This window comes from Podarcis tiliguerta, assembly GCF_965153285.1.
Source record: "Podarcis tiliguerta genome assembly, chromosome: 4".
NCBI classification, from domain to species: Eukaryota; Metazoa; Chordata; class Lepidosauria; order Squamata; family Lacertidae; genus Podarcis; species Podarcis tiliguerta.
The window spans coordinates 24,193,060-24,210,936 of record NC_139537.1 but is presented as its reverse complement, the minus strand read 5'-3'; the positions used below and the strand labels follow the sequence as shown (position 1 = coordinate 24,210,936).

General features: G+C 45.8%; 1 protein-coding gene across 12 annotated transcripts in view; it reads left to right on the top strand.

The window, feature by feature from the left end:
* The window catches only part of ATP8A2 (ATPase phospholipid transporting 8A2), a 327,202-nt gene extending 312,752 nt beyond the window's left edge, over positions 1 to 14,450 (top strand). For 11 of the 12 annotated variants that reach the window (XM_083437037.1, XM_083437042.1, XM_083437038.1 and 8 more), the window contains 2 exons: positions 1,777 to 1,868; positions 6,352 to 14,450. In XM_083437037.1, coding sequence (XP_083293163.1) covers positions 1,777 to 1,868; positions 6,352 to 6,449 — 190 coding nt within the window. In that variant the 3' untranslated portion in view covers positions 6,450 to 14,450. The remainder of the gene's footprint in view (positions 1 to 1,776; positions 1,869 to 6,351) is intronic. The other variant, XR_014510327.1, reaches the window with a different exon arrangement.
* Positions 14,451 to 17,877: the final 3,427 nt, after the last annotated feature.

Sequence of the window (17,877 nt, the reverse complement as noted above, 5' to 3'; positions counted from 1 at the left end):
TGTTTGGTTGGTTCTAAATTGCTTTAGATTGCCCTGGGCAAGATAAAGTGACTTAATTTAATAAATAACTAAATAATCATATACAAATTTAATAAATAACTAAATGAGCATATACAAATCCTGTGCAAATCTGTATCTCTCTTTCTCTTTGCAATTGATTTCCTGTTTTGTTGTTTTTACTATCCTTCTCTATTGTCACCTTACAAACAGCTGGCTGTCTTCAGTCAGTGATGATGATGATGATGATGATGATGATGATTTATACCCCACCCTACCCAGCTAAGACCGGGCTCAGGGCAGCTAACACCCGATATAAAAACAAATTGATTGAAATACAACTTAAAAACAAGATTAAAAAACAACATTAAAACATTAAAATACAGCCTCATTTCAATGGAAACTCAAATCGAAAACTTTTTTGGGGATGAAAACATCATGATGATGGAGGTCATGTCATCATTAGAGCACTGATGATTAAAAGGCATGGATGAGTCTTTGTGGAGAGAACTGAGATTACACCCAGGAGTTCTGCTGTGGGTTCTTCTTGTTGTGTGACCTTCCACACCCTGGTGCCTTCCTGACATTGTGGACACAACTTCCACAAGCCCCAGCTAGCATGGCCAGCGGTCGGGGATGATGGACGTTGCAGCCCACAACACATCACTGGGCGGCACTATGTTGGCTACCCTTCCATGTATTGACTTTATTAGGCCTTTATTAGTGATTGTCCTGGCTTGCACTGTCCCCAAGGTGCTGCTCACGCTGAAGTAAGAAGAGATGGAGACGCTGGCATAATCCACCAACTCACAGCAGCCATGTTGGTGCCAGGATCTCCCACAACATTTTTCTTCCTGCTCACGTTGTAACATGTTCTGCAGACAAAGGAGAAGCATACAGGCAAACCTTTCTGGACTTAGGGGGTTTTTTTTGCCTCACGTGTCGGGATGGAGGGGAGCCGTTACAGTTTGCATAATATCCTGAGGAGGAATTAGTATGTTTGTGTTGGCTCATCTGCTGGAAGCCTAAATGCCATGGATTTTGAGCAGTGCAATAGTCCTGGCATGCGTTGCAGAAAATAGTTCTTCCTTATGTTTACTGTTCTTTTCGGGAGCAAAGGAAATTATAGAGTTTACTCTCCTAGTGGAATGAAGATCCTTGGCGAGTTTATCTACTGCTTGCAGTTCTGGGGTTCCCGCCTTGTGAAGTTTTAGAAAATTGCACTTGGCTTTTCTTGGCTGCGACTCGGTGGTTGAGCATCTGCTTTGCAAGCAGAAGGTCTCAGGTTCAGTCGTCAGCCCTCCACGCAGGGCTGGGAGGTAGCACGGTCTCAAACCCTCGACAGCCACTCCAAATTGGTGCAGACAATACTGAGCTCAATGAACCAGTCATTTGACTTTTTAAAAAAATCTGGAAATATTCCAAGACCGGTACTTCTGAATAGAACAGTTTAACATACCCTACATAACATCATGTTGCCCTTTCTCTCTGCAGCAGTTGTGACCCTAAGGAAGTTTGCATGCCGTGCAATGAAAGTTTATAGAACCTTCCAACTAACTTGGAATATGTATGTTTCTCTAAACAGCGGTGGCTCACTGCCATGAGCATATTAGAATTGGCTGGTTGCTTGTTTACACATGAAAGGTATCGGGAGAAGCTATATAGATTCTGCACCATCACTGTTGTGTCCACATCTTGTTTTCTTCTTTGATTTTAAAAGAGGCCATTTAATGGTTCGTGTCATGAGCGTCTTACTGGGTTTGTTCTTTCTTCTTGCAGCATGAACGAACGGGACCACTTGTTGAAAAGGCTTGGCAGAAAAACCCCTCCAAGTCTCTTCCGTGCTCATTCTGTCCAGCAAGGTGTCTCACGTAAGTAATAGAACTCAGTCCTGAAATGCTGCAGGAGTAACGGGCAGGGTTGGGTTGGCATGAAACTCCCATCTGAAGCCCTGTAGAAATGAATGGAAAGCAGAGAGCGGCACACTATGTTCAAATTAGTAGCTTGTACCCTTTTGCAAAGGGACGCGGGTGACACTGTAGGTTAAACCACAGAGCCTAGGACTTGCTGATCAGAAGGTCGGCGGTTCAAATCCCCGCGACGGGGTGAGCTCCCGTTGCTCGGTCCCTGCTCTTGCCAACCTAGCAGTTCGAAAGCACAAAAGTGCAAGTAGATAAATAGGTACCGCTCCGGCGGGAAGGTAAACGGCATTTCCGTGCACTGCTCTGGTTCACCAGAAGCGGCTTAGTCATGCTGGCCACATGATCCGGAAGCTGTATGCCGGCTCCCTCGGTCAACAAAGCGAGATGAGCACCACAACCCCTGAGTCGGCCACGACTGGACCTAATGGTCAGGGGTCCCTTTACCTTTACCCTTTTGCAAAAGGAGGGCTAGGGAGAGATGATCCGACAAAGAAGCAAAGTGGCTGACAGTGACACTCCTATTTGGAACTGGAATTAGGGTCTGTGCCTTTCCCAAGATTTCAAATATCCTCAGACATTTGCAAAAACTTTCATTCCTCCATATCCCACCAACCTCCAAAGTCTGGGAGAAACGTATTACAGTATGATCGCTCCTTTAAACTGTGTTTAAAAGAGATAAAACTTTAAAATAATCAAAAATGATATTTTAATGCTGCCATTGAAGGGCAGAGTCACACAGCTTTCTGCGCAACCTTTTATTCAGCCTGACCCTGTGGCAACATCATTGCACTATTTGCTTCCTCAGTGCGCTCATTGGCATGCATTAAGGCTTACCTTTATACATATTGTTTCAGCATCAAATGGTGCACGGTTCACGGGGGTTTTGCAGCATAACTTACCCCTGCCCAGAGTGTATACCGTTGTGCTTTTTCACTGGGGGTTGGCTGAGGGGGGGAACAGCACCAAACACCTGGCTTCCTATCAGGGGCACCTCTGTCCTTTTAGTCAGGGAGAGGTCGTGGGGAGATCAGCACACTGTAGATACAAAGATGAGAGGGCAAGGTTGGCTCTGCACCATACTGACCTCCTCACTTTCTCCCTCCTGGTACACACAGCAATGCCACTGCTGGGGAGGCCAGCAGCATGCTAGCACCCCCTCCCTGCCAGCTGCCACCAGCTATTCATTTTGTTTGGGTGGCTCTTCAGTATTTGGAGGTTTGTGCAGCTCAGGAATATCTACGTAGTTTAAGGTGCTTGCAAGATACCTCCTTCCAGCCCATGACCCCATTGGTCAGGTATGCACACAGAGAATACTCTGCAAGTGTGTTGTTCCCTGTTCAACCTCAGGGAGTCTAGGGCAGGCCTGGGAATATTTCTGGACTACAACTCCCATCATGCCTGAGCTTTGGCTAACAACACCTGGAGGGCCACAAGTTCCCCATCCATGTTATAGACCTGGGGTCCCCAACGTTGTGGCCTTGGGCATCCTCATTTCCAAATACGTATATATGGGACATTGGTTTTTGCTCTCTTTATTGGGAGGGAATTTATTGCTACACTTGGAAATGGGCTCCCTGACTATGCAGACCACCATTGGTCTCACCATATAAGGCTGTTCTTATGTCCATCCTGTTTAGGGAATTTCCCATTTAGAGGTTATTTTTTTGTGCAGGGTACAGAGATGTAAATCATTGCCGATTTACACCCTTAAGCTTTGGACTGGTTCCAGAGTTGCATCATTTGAAAAGCAGGTGAAAACAATGAAATGTCCTTCCCCTTCAGACACGCTCTGAATGCGAGAGGCTGTTTGACCCTCCAGAACAAAAGTGTGAAGAAAAAGAATGTTCTGGCACACACAAGAAGAAAGCTTGTGCTGTCAGGTGTGATCTATGAGGCTGTGCACACTGTTGAAGGCATCCCCGAGCTTTTAACAGGTTGATAAGCCACAGGAAATAAGAAGAGGGTACTAAAATAAATTTTACCTCTGCTAGCATGTCCCCCATAAATACTAATGATTAAGCGTTAAATGAGCTGGGCCAGTTAGGCTTTGCTGCAATCCTCACCCACCTGTTTCTCTCATGAGCATAAATTTTCACTGTATTTTTAAGACTTTAAAAAGGGGCTGATCCATTATCCTCTACAACTTCTGTCATCCCTTATCAATAGATACTGTTAAACAGCACACCAGGAAAAGAAGCAGGGAAAGGGTTGGGTGTCCAATAATAATTAGCAGTGCAGTTCATGCAACAAAGAAACGTGTATTGTATAGTAGTACAAAAATGGTCTGTTACCAAATCAGATTGCCTGATTAAGCAGGTAAAAGACTATCGTCCCCATTGAATTGCAGAGAAAATATAGAATATGGGTTGTTTAAGGGCTTTAGCTCAATGATAGAGCATCTGCTTTGCATGCAGAAGGAGCCAGGTTCAATCTCTAACATCTTCAGGTTGGGTTGGCAGTGTTTGCCCCCTGGAACCCTGAAGAGCTGCTGCTAAATGGGCCAATGTTCTGATTCAATATAGAAGGCATCTTCCTATACTCCTTCCTATGGAGGTCAGTGTGGTGCAAACACACCAGTAGCAGGAGCACAAGATTACTGATGTTTTTCACACTGTGCTGACCTCCTCTCTGCCTCTCCCCTCTCCTGGTAAGTAGCAACAACTGCCCTGCCAGGAAGTTACCCTAGCAGCTCTGCCCTACCTGATGAGCTGCTTCTGGGTACCTGCTGCACCTCACCCAATGGGAACACTAACAAAATGATCAGGTAGCTGTACTGAGAAGGGTCATAACTCCTTAAATGGGAGATGAATTGTAATCTCTCACCCAGAAGGGTATCCAAGCTAACAGCAATATGCTTCTAATACTTCTGCACTGATATCCTCCAGAAAATGGGAAAACCTATAGTTTCACAATATTGCAAGCCTTACTTCCCACACACCATCAGATAACTTCTAAATCCTCCTCAAGTCTCAGATGATTGAAGAGGCTGAGAATTTGGGACCTGTGTTATGCCAGAGCCTCTGTGACACTGCTCTTGCACTCCTGGGCAGCTGAACATGCTCCGAACAATGGGTGGCTTGTTCCAGAGAATGGAATAATAGGTGCGGCTTTTAAAAGGGGGGAGGAGAGTTGGGGAGACGTTCAAGCTTTCAGTGGCTCTATTGTAAAGCCAGAGATGGAATCTTTCATTGTTTGGTTTCTAAAGATAGCGGAAATGTGCAATTAGTCAACTTTTGGGTCACATGTAAAGGAGATGGGGAAGACAGAAATATATGCCAACAGTTTTTCTTTGTTTCTCTGGTGGTAGTGAAAGGCAGAGCTGGATTAAACATCATGCTAAGTGCTGTATCTGGTGGAATCCCGGTCAAATTTGGGGGGGTGGAGTGGAGGAGGGCTCAGTCTACGGGCTTCAGCTCTTAAGTTTCCCATTGTGAAAAGCATGTCCCTCTTGCTTCCAGCACATGGTTTCTTTACAGTAGCATAGACTGGTGCCTTCTGAATATTGGATACAGCCTGGTGCCTTCTGGATATTGTGGGCTACAACTCCCATCAGCCCCAGCCAGCACTGCCAGTAGCTAGGGATGATGGGAGTTGTAGTCCACAATACATCACTGGAGGGCAGCAGATTGTCTACCCTTGGTGTATCAACCTTAGGTAAAGGTAAAGGTACCCCTGCCCGTACGGGCCAGTCTTGACAGACTCTAGGGTTGTGCGCCCATCTCACTCAAGAGGCCGGGGGCCAGCGCTGTCCGGAGACACTTCCGGGTCACGTGGCCAGCGTGACATCGCTGTTCTGGCAAGCCAGAGCCGCACACGGAAACGCCGTTTACTGTCCCGCTAGTAAGCGGTCCCTATTTATCTACTTGCACCCGGGAGTGCTTTCGAACTGCTAGGTTGGCAGGCGCTGGGACCGAACAACGGGAGCGCACCCCGCCGCGGGGATTCGAACCGCCGACCTTTCGATCGGCAAGCCCTAGGCGCTGAGGCTTTTACCCACAGCGCCACCTTATTAGGGCTTTATTCATGATTATCCACAGGCTGCCGTATCCCATGTGCTGCAGAGCATGGTGGTCATGGCAAGTACCATTAATTGCCTTATCCTCCATGAATTTGTCCAATCCTCTTTTAAAGCCATCCACATCTAAGTAGTGTGCACCTAGCTGTCACAGGCCCATTCCCACTCTACAGTTTTAACTATTTAACTATCCTTTTTACCTGTTGTCTTCTGTTCACGTTTAGCTTTCTGGGTTTTATTCATGCTTGTCTTGATTTTTGTGAGCCTCTGAGTCCTGGTTCTGGAAGAAAGGCAGGAGGGTGGTGGTGGAGGAACTATTCTAACCATTCCACCATTGTGGCACTTTCTTTTAACTATTGACAAAGCATGTTCTTTCATTGATTTCCTCTCTGCGCTGCTCCTTCTCTTCTTCTCCAGACGGGTATGCGTTTTCTCAAGAGGAGCACGGGGTCGTTTCCCAGTCTCAAGTCGTCCGATCCTACGACACGACGAAACAGAGACCTGGCGTCGAATAACGGCGGTCCTTTTGCTCGGCTGGTGGCTGGAGTAATAAGATCGGGATCAATGCGTCCACTGTTAATACATCCTCGACTAAGGTTGGCAACAGCAGCGTAAACACCAGAAAAGAAAACCCTTTTTACTGTGGCCTTAGCCAACGAGTTTGTTATGTACGCTTCTCGCAGACCTTGAGCACACATCGTAGGGCAAATCCCTCATCTGAAGCCGGCTGCCTTGCTCTGCCTCACATTTGTTTACCTTGTTTATGCAGCAATTTGGCCGTGCTCCACGAGGTGTGAAATTGAAAACCATTTTGTTTTTGCCGCGGTTTTAAAAAGAAAGGGAAGCGGAGGGGTGGGGGGGGGGAGAAGTAGTAGTTCTGGGGAAAGAAGTAACAGAAGTTGTATGTTCTGTGAGAGATCGGCCAAATTTGGATAGGAGCGCTGGCATTTCCTGTTTTGCCATGCCCAGATCCAAGCGCGCAAAGGGTGCATGTATGAAACCTTTGTAATGTTCACTGTTTATTTGACTGAAAGGCTTGCGGAGGGAGCTGGGAGGCCAGGAAAACAAATGCATCATGGAGAGAGAGAGAGAGTGCGGGAGGGCAGGAACGATGGCCCCAGCAACAAACGTGGCCAGCTCTCTTCAGGAGGAATAAGTGCCCAGAGATACAAGCCAGCATCATATAAAATAGGTTGCAGAGACATCGGCTATGTATGCAGCAGCTTAGTATGGTGGGGAGGGGCCACCACTTAGCATAGGGCCTGCAGCACGCCAGGAGAGACATGGTGGCTTGGGCGCCTGTAGGCACCGTGCCACCCAAAAGGGTGGCATGGGGCTTGCGTCCGCCCACCGCTGCCTCCTCACCTATGCAGGGGAGGCGGTGGGCAGACTCCATGCAGGCCCCACCCAGAGCACCCTGCCTGGCTAACCCGTCCCCACAGGTGGCTCACCCCTGGGCGCCCGATCGGCTAGCTACGTCGCTGTGTGTATGCACACCTACAGAATCCCCCTTGTGATGCAATATCTATCCATCACCCTGGTCGTCTGCATGGAGGGACGTGGGTGATGTCTGCATGGCATTCTGCTCAAGAGGCAGCTCGAAACAGCAGTTTAGATTGCAGCCTTTTCTCTGGACACCCAAAGCACCAGCAATTCTAGTTGCTCTGCATATATTTCCTGCGATCCACAGAAATCTTCTCCCATCATATGCAAAGAGTGCAGAGGGAACAACCCAGCTTCAAAGTGTGGGCTAGATACATGCCATACATTTAAAGCACATGACTTGTGCCCTGGCCCCTGCAGAGGATCCTGGGAACGGTTGTTGGTTAAGGGTTCCAGGAATTGTAACCCTGTGTGGGGTAAACTACACTTCCCAGGGTTCTTTTGGGGAAGCTACATGCTTTGAATGTGCCACAGATGTATGCTGTGTAGGCAGCCATGGATTTCGGCATTTTGTTCCGCTTTGCTCGCGCTCTTCATACTGGCCTTTCTGAGAAGGTCCAAACAGCTGGTGCCTTAACATCCTCTGCTTGTAGAACCAATGAGCACTTCTGGGAGGAGAGGGGAGCAAGAGCCCATTTTGGAAGAACCTATGCTCCCTGCAGCAGAATCTTTTCTCCACCAGATTGGTAAAATATTGCAGATCCTTTATTTGTTATTACGTTTAGGTACCTCTTTTCTTCCAAGGAACTGAGGGCAGCATACATGGTTCTGTCCTCACAACAACCCTGTGAATTAGGCTTGTTGTGGAGAGAAAGGATCTCCCAGAAAGAAAGAAAGAAAGAAAGAAAGAAAGAAAGAAAGAGGAAGGAAGGAAGGAAGGAAGGAAGGAAGGAAGGAAGGAAGATGGGTGGGCAGAGGAAATGTACAAAGGATCAGAAAAATCAGATACGAATGAACCTGATGCTGACCTAAGTTTCTCATTTTCTGTTCAGCACTAAGAGAAATGGCTCAAGAAAATCTTGAGCAATAAAATCTCCATCCTGGCATAGCTACTTCAGGGAAATATTTTTCACAAATAGCCAGAGATTATATCTTACAAACAGCATTGGCTTTAAGGTTGCCATCTTTTTTTCTGGCAGGGCTCCTGTGCTTTAACAGCGGGACCACAGGGAGAAATTCAGCAAAGGAGGTAGTAATTGGGGGGGACGTGCCAGATTTCCCTATGTTGTGCAGCTGTCAAAAGCACAGAACGCCCCCTGCCAGAGGGGGAGGGAAACATTGACATGCCTAGTTAGCATTACAGTTGGCAAAGCACTGGTTCACGGGCCACCAGAGGCGAGTTCCCACAGCCCTTGCATTTTGGTTTCCAGGTGTGTTTCTGAAATGTCAAGAAACGCAGAGAACTCTTGCTTTGTTGATTGTCTCGCTTTCTGGATGCCCCATCCAGTCTTCTTCTAGAGCAGGAGTGAGGAACCTCGCGCCCTCTGGCTGTTGTTGGGCTGCTGTTCCCATTACCCCTAAATCCATCGGCCATTCTGGCTGGGAGTTTGCTTCCAACAGCATCTAGAGAGCAACAGGTTCTGGAAGAAGCACGAGCCCTTGGATTCACCCAGTGCTGTTCTTCAAACAATCCTTATTCCTTCTTGTAGCCAGACCACATTTCTGAATAGCGTAATGTAAACACTGTTGCTTGTCTTGAGCCACATTTCTCGGTTACCCCATGTGCTGTGCATAGACCCTTAAAATGCCGGCTTGGGGTTTATTTTTGCCCTTTCCTTGACCCCCCTCTGGAGCTTAAATATTGATTTAAGTGTATCCGAAAAGCTATCCGCATATGAATATTTATACTCATCAAGCCAAAGGAAAACAGCCTCTTGGCTCCCTCCCTGGCCGAATCATCCGAAAGGATGAATTCCAGTGCTTGAGTGCCACCATCCAGTCCCTTCTTGGTGCCACCTCTGGCCTCCCCTCCCCACATGGAACGCAGAGCTTCATGATCCAGCAGCCTTCTGCATGGTTTTGCTTCATCCATAAATGGAGGGGGGGAGGTAGAAACCTCTCCATCCTGCTAGTTTGCATTGCTAATGGGGCAGGGGAGAAGGAGGGAGACAGACACATTTATGCAAAAAGGGAAAGTTGAAAGAAAAATTGCCAATAGTTGTGGATGTCAAGGGGCCAAATGTGAGTGTGAGATTGTGTTTCCATGTGTTTTTGTAAGCATACGACGAGGAGAATCAGCGTGACGAAGATTCCAAGAGAGGTGAACAATCTGTTCAAGGTGGAAACAAGCTAACTAGGACTTCCTATTGAACTCATTGGGACTTGCTTCTGAGTAGCGCTTCATAGACTCACGCTTCAGAATCACTCTAGCATTTTCTGATTTACGGAATAGCTTACGAGTCTCTTATTCTCTAATTAGTGCTAAGGGACGATGAGAGTTGTAGTCCAGCAACATCTAGAGAGACAAGTTTGCCATCCCTGAATCAGGGACCTGCAAGCCAGCAAAAATCAAGCGTTGCAAAGCCCCATTAATTTCAGTGCATGCAGAGAATGATTTTGCAGTTGGGATGGACGGGATTTAAATGTAGCTAAGCTTTGGCTGACTCATGCCCTAAGTCAGCATGGAGACGGCAGTGTGGTTGGCCAACGGCCTGGCACCACCTCCTTTCCGCTGCCTCCAGTTGCAGTGCCACTTCTGCTGCCTACATCCACATTGCCCATCCATGAATAAGGAGATGCTTGGAGTATGGTGCATTGGGGGGGGGGAGATGTGGGCACCCATCACTCATAGGAGGAGGGCATGCTGAGGACCCATCAGTGGCGTTGTGTGGGGGGGTGCAGGGGGGGGCCAGCCGCACCAGGCGCAACATTGGGGAGGGGCGCGCTGGAGACTCGAGTGCTAAAATCCACGGGTTAGGGGGTGCAAATTACTTGCCTTGCCCTGGGTGCTGACAACCCACGCTACGCCACTGGGACCCATGCCAAGGTGGGGGTAGTTCCCCATTAGTAAGTTTAGCTTTCTACAAGGGAAAGCACAATACCAGATGAGCACCTAAAATCTAAGAGAGCCTCTGCCAACCTGGCGACTTCCAGGTGTTTCGGATTACGACTCCCATCATTTCAGGCCATTGGCGATGCTGGCTAGGACTGAAGGGAGCTGTAGGCCCAAACACCGGGTTGCAGAAAGCTGACCTACAACAAATTCCAGATACTCAGCTATTTCCATGCAATGTTCTTAAATTCAATAGCCCCCTCCCCCTTTCATTAAAGTAGACTGGATACGATGAGCGTTTCTGGCTCATACAGTGAGACAAGGGTGTGTGAGAAAGAGAGATAGCACAGAAAGAAATTATTTTACTCAAACTGGAGGCAGAGGATAGCTGAAGGCAGCGAAACAAGGATACTCTGCTTGTCTCTGGTATGTAGGACATGTAGGGCTTTCTATTTTGTTTCTGCAATAACAACGCTGATTCCGATTATCACGATACTTAGCTTTTGAATGGTGCTGTTGATTTTTCAGAGTATTTAACATGATGAATCTTGTCACAACAACCCTGCGAGGTCAGGGGCGAAGCACACATGTTGCATGCAGAATGTCCCAGCTCCAGTCTCTGACACCCCCAGGCAGGACTGGGAAAGGCTCCTGCCTAACATCCTCAAGAGCCGCTGCCAGTCAGTGTAGTGCCAGGTGGACAAATGGTCTGGCTCCGTACAAGACAATTACCTATGTTCATTAGAGAAGGTCAGTATTATTATCATCCCAGCCAGATGGGCGGGGTATAAATAATAAATTTATTATTATCATCATCCCCCATATTGCAGCTGAGGCTGAGATGCAGCAACCTACCTTGTGTGTTTGTGGCAGAGGCGAGATTCAAACGAAGGAACTCCTGATTTGTAGCCCGATGGCTTGCTTCTGTGCTACGCATGGAAAACCTGTTTGACCAGTGGAACCAAAGAAATACAGTATACCATATTTTTCCGTCTATAAGATGCCCCCTATTTTGGGGGACTCAGATTTAAGAAAATGGGGGGAGATGGCCCAAAGTATAAGACGCCCCCTAATTTTTGACATTATTTTTAAAGGGAAAAAACCTAAGTCTTATACATGGAAAAATACAGTAAGTGTATGGGCAATGGGAAGCAATGTGGCCCCTCTCTCAAACCCTTTTCTTAAAAAGTCTCTTAAAAAGTACTTTCTCCATCCTGCCCCAGTTATTTGCTTAATCAGGCAAAGTGAGCAGGGTTGGCAAGGAGGGGCTGTCTGTTGACAAGATTTATTTTCCTACCAGAGGCGATGGGGGGGGGGGCTGTCATTCTGACCTGTCTCTAAACTGAGGTCAGCCAGTGTCACATTCAAACTCTCTGCAGAGTAACTAGTGAGATACTTGTGTTAGGTGCATGCTCAACTGAAATTACACTCAGTTCCTGTCATGCGGCTATATAGTATGTGACATTAGGCCCGGCAGGTCAAACCTTTGTCAGCATGGGAGGAGACCTTAATCTGGATCTGGGTTAATCCTGCAAAACCCTCCCAGGTCATGACCTGGCATTCTCCACGTCCCCTGAAATCATTCCAAACACAAACCTATCCTATCATCGCCTTCCTTGACTTCTTGTCTTAGTGAACAAGCCAATCGTGAACGAGAGAGAGAAAGAGAGAGCGCATCCTGGCCACATTATCGGGAAATCAAACCCTTGTACAAACATATTCCGCATCCGTTGGCTGAGTGTCACCTTTGAAAATGTTGCAGAAAATGGTTATCAGCTCAACAGGGTTGCGAAGCAGAATAAGATAAAGCTTTGTGCTTGGCAGCCTAGATTAAGGATTCCATGCTGATATTTTTTTAAAAAAATAAAAATGTTGAGAGGAAAGGAAAGGTCTCCTTAGCAGCTCTCTACATTGACCAACCTGCCAGCTTTTCTTGAACAGTCAGGGGAGAAGCCAAATGCCTGCCTTCCCTTGTTAAAAAACAGATATGGCTTGTTCCTTTGGACAAATATATGATGCTGTGCCAGAGCCAGCATGCAAGAGATGCCATTCCTTTAACAAGTGTCTTGTCACAAATTAAAAAACATGGAGCAGGGTTTTGAGTCAAGCTCTGCTGAGAAATCCATTGACGTTTTCTGTTTCTTGACAGGGCTCCCGGTCTTGCTGTAGGGAGCTAACAAGGGAAGTCAGTAATAACTTGTCAAGAAGAAACAGTGAATTGCTAATAAAACTATCGGAGTCAAGGCCGGTTGCTAAAGGAACTTTTTTTTTTTTTTAATGTGCCAGCAGAGCAAATGTGAAGTATATGGACTGTAAATTAAGATAACAGTCTAGGCTTGCTAATCTGCACTTTGCTGGACCACACACTTTTTAAGGCACGAAAAGAAAATCTATACTTTCTCTCTAGTTCACAGCCAACTGTTTTAAACAGCAGATGCTGGAGCAAAGTCTCCAGTTACTGCGGTTACATTATTTTTAGAACAAGCAGGGCTGTGTTTACCAGCGGATGATTGGTTGTTATCCTAAATAATTAAAACCAAAGTAAGTTTGACAAAATAGTGCGGTTCGCCTTGCATTATTTGTGGCTCTTTGCTTCCAGCAACAGAATCCCCTGAGCACAAAGCTGGCAGAGAGTTGTTGGGATGCCCCACACAGAACTGAGATTTGCTCTGCGGTTCTTGCACTGGGAAGTAGACAGATCACTTCAAGGAAGCACAGACATAGCAGAAGCAGGAAAGAGCACAGGCGGAGTGGGAAGAGAAAGGTGGAAACTGGAGGAGGGCAGTCCAAGAAAGACAAAACATAATAAAGACAGAGAAACATATTGGGAGAAAAACTGTCAGAGGAAGATTTCTGAAAATATGCTACGTGTGGCTTGAAATTGCCACCAGGATCTGCAAATATTAGTTATCCTATTTACAGCCCTGTCACTTCGCACCACATGGAGTGTGATTTGCTTGAGTGTATTTACATAGGAAAGCAGGGCAAACATCTAAATCATGGTCCACAATTTAGAACTCAAAATGTGATGGATCGGGGTTCCCTAACTGCAGTCCACCAGCTTCATCCACGTAGTCTGCGACACGTGCATGTTAAATAGTCATATCGATTTTTAACGGTATTTGTATTGCTTCTTGTATTTTACAGAAGCACATGGAATGCACATTGCAGAACATTAAAATACAACATAAGAAATAAAAGAAGCAACAAAAATTCAATTAAAACCCATACAGAATCTAGCACAGTGCATTGTGATGGCTACAGCAGTGGGGGAGGGAACCATTAGCAATTTTGAAGTGGTCCATGGGGAGAAAAGGTTTGGGAACAATCCTAACAGATGAACAGCAGCATCTACAGTGCAATCCTACCCATGTCTACTCAGAAGTAAGACCCACCGATTTCAGTGCTGCTTATCTTCCCTTGTAAGGGATTGCAGCCTCAGGCAACACTAACATGTCTGTGGTTGGCTAAGCCACCTCTCCCTGAACACCCAGACTTCACATCAACATCACTTCTTTTTGCTCCGATTTAGGTTCAGCCTGTTCATTGTTGCTCATCTCCCTAACCACTGGCCCCAAACATTCACTAGAACGTATCTGCATGACTCCATCCCTCTTTTCGTTCCACTTTAATGACATTTACACATGGCCTCTCTAGCATGAGCGAGAGTGGGTATTTTGAGAGAGGGGGGTGTGTCACATTTGAAAATGGCCCCAGTTACATTTGAGGAGGCATGAACAGGAGAGAAAGAGAAACCTAAAATCCACTGTTCTTATGTAGTCTTTCACAAACTGTAATACTTTGTAATGTTTCTGTGTAAAGGAGCAAGAGCGTAACTGTATAATTTCCATACATACCTGGCTTTACTGCACTTATAATTCATGTAAATAAAAAGCCTTACCTTTATTTAAAAAAAAAAAAAAAGTACCCAGAGGAACTATTGTCTTCTCTTTCAGCTTAAGGTTCGTGTATCTGAACTTGAAACTTACATTTAGCTTATGGTGGAAGATACTTGCTCCTGAATGCCTGCAGACTGTTCCACATTCTTCCTCTTCTAAATGCATCAGGGCTTTTTTTCTTTCTTTCTTTTTAAAGTACCGTATGTGTACTTTAGTGCCGGGCCAAAATTTCTCAAAATTCTCTTAGGATTTTCTTTTTCAGACTTCCCTCAAACTGTTGGAGTCAGTCAGCAAAATGTTTATGCTAAAAAAAACAACCCACAAAAACTACAATCAAATTGAGAGATGCATTTTAATGACCCCCAGCAAACTGGACTCCATTTTGTGTGATAAGTTGTCATCGGAACAATTGAAGAATTTCAGTCCCGTCTCAGAGAATACGTGGCAAAAATTTCCCTGCAGCTCCTCCACCTAGCAAGGTAGAGAATTTCAGGCACAGCTATGTTTCTAAGCTAATGTATTTTCATAATGTTGAAAGAAGCCATGGATCTGGCCCCTGCTCCCTGCAGCCCCATTGCTTCCTTCATCCGCCTACATGAATTAAAAGTAAAATTTATCAGTATTAACTGTGCCAAAAATTTCTCAGTAGAGACTTGAGAACTTTTCTCAAAATGTCCATACACCACTTGTGAGACGATTGTAATTAAGTAGCATATAAATTGTCAAAAGAAATAGTCAGGTTCCTCTCTGTGCTTTCAAGTTAGACTTGAAATATGCATTCTACTGTAGTCAATCGAAAGGAACAAATGATGTTTGCTAAGCCTCTCTGACTGACCCTTGGGAGTTTCCGTAGCCCCTCCCCCCTCCCCAGGCCAAGCCCCTCACTAGACCTGCCCTAGTCTTATTTGGCTGGAATGTGTCTTGCTGGCTTAGATGGAGTGTGTGTAAAGAAACCTTGCTTTTCTCATGGCTCAAATAAAGCCTACTGTACAAAGGTAAGAGTCACATCCATTGCTCTGACTAATTTTGTCTCTGGCACCACCTATCACTGCAGGAATTCCTCACAAGGCTCAGGTGGGGGTGCCCTACCCTGATCTAAAGGACTTTGCCAAGTTGCATTATTTCATATTAATTCAAATGGCATGGATTACTTTCCTTCAGGAAGATGAAAAGGAGTTCTACCCCATTAAAAACTCCATAGTGCATTGTCTCAATATGCTACAATGCCGCTGCTGCCCCACTGTTAGATGCAAGCATTCGCTCCTTGATCAGACACGGGCTACACTGTGCCCTGGTGAGCGCTGCTACTGAACTGGGATGGCCAGAGAACTGGATAAGGGGGGGAAAGAGAGAGAGAGAGAGAGAGAGAGAGAGAGAGAGAGAGAGAGAGAGAAAGGAAGGAAGGAAGGAAGGAAGAAAGAAAGAAAGAAAGAAAGAAAGAAAGAAAGAAAGAAAGAAAGAAAGAAAGAAAAAGAAAATTTTCAAGTTAACAGTAGGAGCCAGTTGTTTTGTGTCTTGACTACCTTACTGGGTGGTTTCGCTGAGAAGATCTTCCAGATGTAATTTTGGCATTAATGAATCTATTCAGGGGGAAAAACATCTGCTGGGCTGCTTAGGAAACACAATGAAACAGCTGTTGTGTCCACGGTCTTTGCTTTCCACTCTGGTCTTCTTCCTTTAGGAAATAGATGGACGCTATTTGAGTTCAGACGCCATTAAAATTTCTCCTTGCCTCACTTCCAGAAACAGGATTCCAGCTCAAATTAAACAATTTGGCCTCTTGAGATTTATACAGGGTGGGTGGTGGGAAGCAGAGTGGCCTCCCTTGAAGTTCAAAAGTGCATCCCATTACACCAACACCCTTAATGTAGCCCACATTATGAAGGGTCAAATATCAGCCATCTTGAGTGGAAGGAAATATATATATTTTTTAAAAATTGTCCAGTAGCACTTTAGAGACCAACTAAGTTTGTTCTTGGTATGAGCTTTCATGTGCATGCACACAAAAGCTCATACCAAGAACAAACTTAGTTGGTCTCTAAGGTGCTACTGGACAGTTTTTTAATATATTTCTACTGCGTCAGACCAACACAGCTACCTGCCTGAATCTTGAGTGGAAGGGTTCTTCTGTATCTTTTTTTTTTTGTAATAATTATTGGAGAAAGGAGGTCTGAGCCTCCTTGTCTGATAATATGAAAATGCTTAACAGTGTATTCCCATCATTGTCTACTCAGAAGTCCCATTGAGTTCAACAGGGATTATTGCCAGGTAAGTGGCCATGGGACTGCAGTCTAGATGTTTTTCTCAGATTTAATTCTGGCTCCAAAGAGAATGCCACAGTAGAAACATTTCTGATCTAAGGAGAACGTTTAAGTGGCTCCCAGAAACTGGGAGAAACTTCTTGGCGGTTGAGTGGGACTGCTCCTCAATTCCTCAGGTGTTGTCATTTTTCCCTTCAGTGAATGCCCTCTGGTAGTTTAAGTACAGCACTATATTACAGTTGGGGTTGTTTCCCTCCCAGAGGGGCCAAAGAAAGATCTTTTGTACTTATACTTTGGGACAGTTTGGCAGGGAGGGGAATTAGCAAATCTGTAGCTTTGAACAAGCTGTTGTGTGTATGCGCAAAAAAATATTTCCAATAAAACTTTTATTAAAAGAGCCAAGAAGGGTTTTGCTTATTTTGCATTTTGCATTTGTTTTCCCCCCGTCCATCCAAACTCCAGGCTAATGTGAAATTTGACATCAAATGCACTCAAGGGGTGTGTCTATAAATTGGGCTGTTATTATTAAATACAGTGGTACCTTGGGTTACATACGCTTCAGGTTACAGACTCCGCTAACCCAGAAATAGTGCTTCAGGTTAAGAACTTTGCTTCAGGATGAGAACAGAAATCGTGCTCCGGCGGTGCGGTAGCAGCAGGAGGCCCCATTAGCTAAAGTGGTGTTTCAGGTTAAGAACAGTTTCAGGTTAAGAATGGACCTCTGAATACTTAACCTGAGGTACCACTGTACTCTCATAGTCATTACCTTCGTCACAGAGGAAGACAAGCAGGTCTCAGGTACCACCAGCTGAGACCAGGTTCCAGATACTGAACCCAAGGCTGGCAGTCAGGAGCCTGGAGAACCCAAGTGAGAACTCTTGCTGATGCCTTCTCCCAATCCTGAGTGGCCTGAGGAATAAGGAACTTCCCTCTTCATTATATGTGCCTGGGAAGCCACCCAAAGGAGGAAATGTGCTCACCTTCAGACCGAGGAATTGGCCCTTTAAGGAGTCCCAGGGTTGAAATTTGAGGGCTTGATTAGGGGTCCCTCTTTGAGCAAGTGTCTCCCTTGGAACTCTCCATGGTGCTGTAATCACCGTCCTACTTCAAGGGTACCTGTTATGGACAGATCAAAACAAAGGTGTGTATGGAGCAGTACCTACCCTCTAGGCCAAAATCTTCTATGGGTATTGTTTTCTGGCTCTTAAAAATCCTACACTAATTCACCAGCCAGGGTCGCACACCTCATGCTGCGCTGCTTCACCATCTGCCTCTGACACATACTGCTCCTTTTCGCCACCTAGAACACACAAAGGTATTTCCTACAAATGCCCAGTCCCTCTCTCCT